The sequence below is a fragment of the Pleuronectes platessa genome, chromosome 18 (genome assembly GCF_947347685.1).
Source record: "Pleuronectes platessa chromosome 18, fPlePla1.1, whole genome shotgun sequence".
NCBI classification, from domain to species: Eukaryota; Metazoa; Chordata; class Actinopteri; order Pleuronectiformes; family Pleuronectidae; genus Pleuronectes; species Pleuronectes platessa.
Window position 1 is genome coordinate 11,162,947 of NC_070643.1, and position 7,450 is coordinate 11,170,396.

Here is a 7,450-nt window from a genome sequence, read left to right on the forward strand (position 1 = left end):
TTATCCTGAATTTATGCAAAGAAATGACAAATCTAAAGTAGTTTGTGTGGCAAATGCACCACATCACTGTCACAACTCAACTGTGTCGGCGAAGAAATGTTACGGACGTTGAGAAATATATGCTACTGGTTCTTTGCTTTTGAGCAGTCTGGATTCACCAATAGAGGTGCCATTGTTCCCCAAACTCTAGATTTCAAGTAGGGGCTCAGGCAAAACGGAGCTGGACCCCCCATATTTCATTTCTCCCTCGCTGATAGCATTTATCAGCAGTGTCCTGATAAAAACAAAATATGCAACTTAAGCCCGAGCAGGGCTAAGCCGCCGAGGTGGACAGGATTACCTGGGGGCTAGCGGGGACAGGCATCAGATTGTACTGTCATAAAGGGCCATTAGCCTCTTGGCAAACTGTACCTCAAGCCCAAGATGACAGAGCTTTTCAAGACGGACAGGGAGGAAAATATGAAACTTAAATTCGTCCTGACAGACGTCTCAATGAGTGAGAGCCCCTGGATTTGTAAAGCTAAACAAACACCAGCAACTTTTTTATTCGTCTCATACTTAAAGGATTTAAAATGTCTTCATGGAATAATCAATATCCACTGTTCTCTTCTGGATGTAAGGATTTGTATGAAAAGAGAGGCCAGGTTTCCACACAACACACAATGGAGTAGACTTACTGACTGGCTGGGATTAAATTTAATACAGGATCTTGACAGACATATCCTGGAAGCATATCACTCTCTCTGCAGATTCCCTAGGAGCAAAGCTTACATGTTTTTTCTTGGATTTGCCTCATTAATTGTCCAGTTAAGCTCCTTTAATCCACGATGATCACTTTCTTTTTACGTCTGAGGGCATTTTCTTTGAGCTCAGATATGTTGATGCCCTCTTGTCGTGGAACTTCACAGCTCGGAGGACGAAATTAAACGCAAACTGAAAGCACACGCTCGGGTTTGAATGGAAGGCTCCGTTTTAGGGCAGGGGAACATTACAATGCAAAGTGTAATGGCAGCAAAGGAAGGGGGGGGGGGGGGGTAGTTGTTTAGACAAAGTGACCAGTGACCACAGGTATAACGAGTACATACGGCTAGACGACAAAGCAGAGACAGCTGTCTTTCACTGTCACTTTCTCTGACATGTGGAAGGAGAGGTCTAGTCTGTTATCTTTGGGAGGTGATCTGGATTATTTGGTGTGACACACAAACACACACACACACACACCAAACACACACGCGCACACACACACACACACACACACACACACACACACACACACACACACACACACACACACACACAAACACAAACACACACACACACACATGCTACAACCACATGGCTCATGATATGGCCCTCAGGCAGTGCACAGAGAGAGGCAGGATGGATGCGTGTGTGTGTGTTGCACTGTCAGACTGGCCAGGCAGGCTTCTGCTGGAGTCGTCCACTGCGTCCCCTGTCTGTCTCTTTCACTGCACTTACAGCGGCTGCCAACCCGTCCTTTTCCCAGAGGGCTTTGTGAAAGGACAGAAATGTGATGCTGCTACTTAGACACAAGCTGCGGTGGAGTCTGTCTGCGTCGGCCATGTCGTATCTCCCCAAACCCCACCCTCCCGCCGCCTCCTATTTTTCCCTGAGCAGGGAGACTCCAGGCGCCAGGCTCAATGTAACTGCAGTCTCAGGTATGCTGGGTGGACAGTGCAGCGGCTTCCCAGGGCTTCACCTGCACCTGACACTGAGTGATGCGGGCACCAAGAGCAGCTATACCTCAGGCGGGGGCGGCGGGGGGGCAGCTCAAAGCAAGACAATCCATCATTCATAAAGTCCCTCCATAACAGGACATGAGTGAGTGAAATAGCCTCTCCTCCTGCCATTATAGCTTGTAGTCTCATTAACTTTGATCACGCTCGACACTTCAACTTTAGTCTCCTATAAAGGTCTCTCTTCTATTTTAAGTTGTAATATATCACATTATTTAAACTGACTGATTGTCTCTGGTTGTTAAGCAGAGATTCCATATTCTCATGCTATCAACAGCCGAATCTTTTATATTATAAACTTTTTTGACCACATGAAAAACTTTTTAGAAATAGCATTTGGACTCAAAAAACTCAGTTTTTAGAACAGCACATTTACTCTATACTTGAGTATATTTTTCATGTACTTTAGATTTATTTCCAGGTACTTTTCACTTTTACTCCACTACATATAACTTAATGAAGTGTTTTCAGTAGCATTATCTGCAGCATTCTTCATTGTGATGTTGTAATATTATTGAAATTCTTGAAGTTAACAATGTAGCATAGGCCACACTCATTAAGTATTCTTTTACTTATAATAATAATATTAACAGTACATTTAAAAGCAAGTGCTTCGATAAAACATGTATAAAAATTCATGTGGTACTTTTACTTAATAACATTTTAGTGTATTTACTCGTACTTAAGTAAAATGTTTGAGTATTTCCTTCGCTGATGTAAAATGTGAGGAAATGCGCATGTCACCTCTTCCTTTTTTTGGATTGGTAAATTTGATTCTAATTTGGGTGAAGGGTGAAGGATCCTCTTTTGATTAAAACCAATAGTTTTGCATGTTTCTACATCCAAATGGAATCAGGCCATTTAAACACAGTGGTATTTACTTCCTGCCCTCTCTCTCCCTCCGAGTCTTGTTCCTCTTTCCTGCGAATGTTGTGGCATTGTCATGTGTAGAGGCTTAGGGCGATTACAAAATAATTTGAAAATAGAATAAGTATGCAGGGCCTAAGTTGAGGTTTGCTCCGTCTGTCAATCTATGACAGCTGCAGAGCAATTTTCGTTGTGGTGCGAGTGGTTTTGTGGTAGAAGTGCACTCTCATTTATCTAAAATACATCCTAAGCTGTGGCTAACGCTTCATTATTCGAGCAGGCCACATGGGTTGCATTGCGCATTTGCTCCTAAATGAAAAATCTTTGGCAAAATTTGCCTGACTTGAGTGCATATGTTTTGAGGAAAGCGATGGGGCTTTTGTGGTAGTGTCACAGAGGGAGGGAGCGAGAGAGAGAGAGAGAGAGAGAGAGAGAGAGAGGGAGAGAGAGAGAGAGTGTGTGTGTCTGGGAAAGGGCGAAACAAACAGGAGAGAAATTCGGAGAGGCAGAGAGAAACAGTTCTCTGTTATTGCTCCACGCTTCCAATGTAAAACCACTGTTATCGAAAACCAACCGTGCTGAAAACTGGGAAACAAGCAGTTCTGGTTTTATCTGTAAAGCTCTGCACTGATCAGGGTCTGGTCTGCATAGTTTTTTGAAAAGGCTTTCATGTCAAACAAAAAGCCCAGGTGATAGACTTATAAAGTCCTTTTTTATGACTTATCTTAAAGTTACAACCAAATTTATGTGGGAAATCCAACTTCCCATCATTATTTTTTCTCCATAATGAAGGTTGTGGTATTTACCTCACTGTGCTGTACAATGAATAATAAATACATTGATATTTATGTTGGACTTTTGTTATATAGCTATTTATATCGCCCCTGCTCTACAGGTAAACAACACAAAACCTACCAGGAGGAACTAGGGGAACTCTCGAACACACAGTCCCAGTTGAAGGGGATGTGCTGGTGGAGGTCTTCAGCTTCAATGAACTGACACAAAATAATTTCATCATAAGGGCCGTAACTGAGACGACACTAAATTACCAATGTGGTTTTTGGAAGTAGGGAAGTAATGTCTGTATGCGTTTTTAAAACAGTTAAAGTCAAAGCTATTTATTGTCACTCAGACCACACAACAAGAAGTTCAAAGCAGACCGAAATTGTGCTTCTCCCAACTCCATGTGCAAATACAAAAAGGCAAGTACACTAAACACAACAGAAATAGACAGACAAAACTAAATATATGTACACAAAATGATATGCGGTTGAGACAAAATGTACATATTAAGACATTTAATTGTAGGTTATTTCAAAGTGGTTGGATAATTGTTCAGACACCGGTAAAAAAAAAATATATGTAGCTAGTTTCTAAATTTGCTGTTGTTGAGACTTTTTGCATCGTGTTGTTACTTTGATGAAGATGATTTATTCATTTGTTTTCCATATATTTGCATGTGTTGTTCTCTCTCGGCCACCGTAGACACTAGCCTCATCGTGCCTCGGACAGAGCGTTGGCTCCTGCTCCTGTTTTTGCGCAGTTTACGCAACTTCCACATTCTCGAACATCTCTGACGTAGCAGGCGTAAGCTAGGAGGGAGCCATTCATTCACAACAGCAACACACGCACAGAGAGACAGCAGCGCTAACATGTCGGAGAAGAAGCAGACCGTGGACCTGGGTTTACTGGAGGAGGACGATGAGTTTGAAGAGTTCCCAGCGGAGGGTAAATATCACACATGTCACCGTGTCTTGTTTTACGTGCTATGAGCGAACTGACGTTGTTTTCAGAGCTGGGCCCCGCAGCAGTGACTCAGCTAGCCAGGGCCGAGCTAGCATTAGCATTAGCTAGCAAACTTATCGGTAGCCATAGTCTGCCGCTTTAACCATCTGAATGTATTGATAGTACGAGTCTCCACTGATTTAAGGTGTCTGTACTTTATTTAAATTGTCTTTAGTTCGTCCTCCCCATTTCGACCTGCATATGTTCGTTTGTTTCTCTTGCTAACGACTGCTAGCTACCTAGCATGGTGGTAGCATAGCTAACAGTCTGAAGTGTTATCCACTCAGGTAAACGCCTGATTTGTGTTGTTTGACATTCATGTCCCGTGTTTGAGAATTTCATACTAATGTTTATAGAGTATTTATTTGTGTAGTTTGATGACGTTGTTTCCCCCGCCTGCTCTCCACAGATTGGACGGGGCTGGATGAAGATGAGGATGCTCATGTTTGGGAAGACAACTGGGACGATGACAACGTAGAAGATGATTTCTCAAATCAGCTGAGGTAAACGGAGAACAACTACAGATCGATCAACCACGTTCACGGTCTCAATCATAGTTGTTTCGTCAAGCTTTAGTTTTTAAATGAGCGTTAATAAGAATGTGTGAGTGAGGAATAACAAACAAGAGATTGTGTTTATATATAGATGTGCTCAGGTCAAATTACTCACTGATCATGAGCTGTTTTGCTCAGGCCTCCAATCCACAACTTTTTTCCTTTGACAAACAAAACACTTGGACACAGCTTGAGTATTATAGTTTTTTTTTTTGTTTTTGCAGTTGAAGGAATATTCACTTAAGTTTATACTTTTTAATCATCTTTATTGTGAGATTTCATTTTTGTATTAATGTTTTCAGCAGCAGTCAGAGGCAACAAAATAACACTCTTCAAATTGGAAAATGTATATAACAAATCGCATATAAAACTCTGCAAAAATGCTTACTTATTTAATAGAAACAAATAGGTGAACCCCTGGAGTAAGTATCTGACCAGAACCTAATTTATCAGCTTTAACCTCAAACAAATACTTTCTGTCCTTGTGGATCAGAAATGCACAGGAGAACAGTTCTTCCTTCAGAACAGTTCAAATATTTTTAGGTTGTCTGATGTGAACATTCCACAGCATCTCTACTGGGTGAAGTTCTGTTCTCTGACTGGGCCAATACAAGTAAACTTGATTTAAATTTATTAAAGTTGATGATCTAGTCAGCTTGTAGTGCACACTAGAATGTAAGAATTGTTACTACTTATTCAATATATATTAGTATTTAGAATCACAAAATGACAGAAAGAGCCAACAACATTTCGAATATCGACTGACTTTCTGTATCATTCCATTATAAACTTTAGAATAAGTTTTCCTCTTCATGGTGTTGAGCTATTCCGGTCTACTTCACTGTCATGATGCTGTTTTCATGTTGGTATAAAGTGCCCCTTTTACTCCACAGGTAGAGCTTCTGTTTTTCACAGACAATTCAGCCTTTGTTTCATCAGTAAGAAAATAATGCTCCTGAAGTGTTGTGGAGTGTTGAGGTTTCTCCAGCAAATGTCAGGCCTCACTACAGTGAGTTAAGGAGAGCAGCAGCCTTCATCATGCGATCATGCAGCAGGATTTACAAATGGTCGACTCAAGGAGGTTGATGTTAACCTGCTCTGGATTATTTAAGCTTTTAGGTTGTTTTTTCCTTACTGAGCATTGGCTGAACTTAATATTAATAATATTAACTTAATATTAATATTAATATTAAGACATTGATTAGCTTTTGTATATCATAAATCAAGTGGTTTGAATACATTTTTCAACCTGCACTGTTAATGTTTGAATAATATATTCATTACGGACAAGGACAATTCAACGATCACAAACAGTTCAATTTAATTAGTTGTTTTTGTCTTAGATGAAGACGAGATCCAGATTTTAAGACAAATACAGAAGAAATCACACATGTCCCCCTTTACTTGCCTTTTATATAATCAAAGTTTCATGATAGGATCTGTTCTGCTTCAACGGTTTAACTCTCGCTCTTATTGAATAATCAATAACTTGATAGAAAAGTGGCTGGTCTGTTTTTATTGGAGTACACTCCAGACAGTAATATGCTATTGTTTTATTTAGGCCAATTATGACAGATATGCTATTAAGCTATTTCTTAAAGATATCATTATTGTTAAAGGGCACACAGCTCCCATATATATGTAATCATCAAATCCATAGCTGCACACATTATGCAATATTTATATGCATTTTTTCACTCCCATCTCTTAATGGTTCTCACAATCAATAGAGGGTACTTATGCTTCAGCCACCCACCTGTAATCATCTCTGACTTGATTTTTCTATTTTTCTTTTTCCCCCCCGCAGAGCCGAGCTGGAAAAACATGGTTACAAAATGGAGACATCATAGCGACTGGCGTGGCCTCTATGTATACGATGACAGTGGATATGGACATTTCTGTTTGAATAGAACCGGTAGACCACACATCACCGGAAGATATTTGACGACGTGAATTTGTTTCTTTTTTGTAAGAAATATGGAAAAAATTAAACAGTTTGGAGATTAAAGTTCATTCAATTGTTTTACTGACCAACAATACTGCAGATGTTTAGCCTAGGATTGAAGCAGATTTTTCTAAATCTAAAACTTTGCATTTACTATATCTGTATGGAAGACTCCTCAGGGTTTGATATCTGTAATTTACTGTCTTTGTAAGGAGCTGCTGAGTCAACAGCCTTCCTGCAAATGGACGTCTTATGAACCTGGGTCACGTGGAGCTTTTATTTTGGACGATATTGCTCAAGTTCAAGAGCTAATATTTTGAAGCAACCCTGTATTTACTTATGCTTCCTTTTATTGAGTGTCAATGCGATGTCTCCACGTGAGAGGAAGACAGAAAGTATACACAAGCCGTAAAGAAGATGTATGTTAGACGTGCGCAGTGGAAGTGTGCACAATGCAAACAAGTGTGTCTGAGTACTTGTGATGCATTCTACACACAAGGCAGCTCCTTTGCCCTGTGCTGTATGACATCCCCCTTTCCTCT

At 40.3% G+C, this 7,450-nt stretch overlaps 1 protein-coding gene across 1 annotated transcript; it reads left to right on the forward strand.

Annotated features, from left to right (window-relative positions):
- The first annotated feature begins 4,190 nt into the window (after nucleotides 1-4,190).
- Nucleotides 4,191-6,976, forward strand: sem1 (SEM1 26S proteasome subunit). Its single transcript, XM_053446611.1, has 3 exons — nucleotides 4,191-4,352; nucleotides 4,819-4,912; nucleotides 6,771-6,976. The coding sequence occupies exons 1-3, from the start codon at nucleotides 4,277-4,279 to the stop codon at nucleotides 6,811-6,813; spliced, it is 213 nt and encodes a 70-aa protein (XP_053302586.1). The 5' UTR covers nucleotides 4,191-4,276; the 3' UTR covers nucleotides 6,814-6,976.
- The last annotated feature ends 474 nt before the right edge of the window (nucleotides 6,977-7,450 follow it).

What these genes read in the sequence shown, in the direction of transcription:
- sem1 (XM_053446611.1), top strand. Translation starts at nt 4,277, where the DNA reads ATGTCGGAGAAGAAGCAGACCGTGGACCTGGGTTTACTGGAGGAGGAC. An exon ending in TGAAGAGTTCCCAGCGGAGG is followed by an intron (nt 4,353 to 4,818) that starts GTAAATATCACA and finishes TGCTCTCCACAG; the next exon opens with ATTGGACGGGGCTGGATGAA. An exon ending in GATTTCTCAAATCAGCTGAG is followed by an intron (nt 4,913 to 6,770) that starts GTAAACGGAGAA and finishes TCCCCCCCGCAG; the next exon opens with AGCCGAGCTGGAAAAACATG.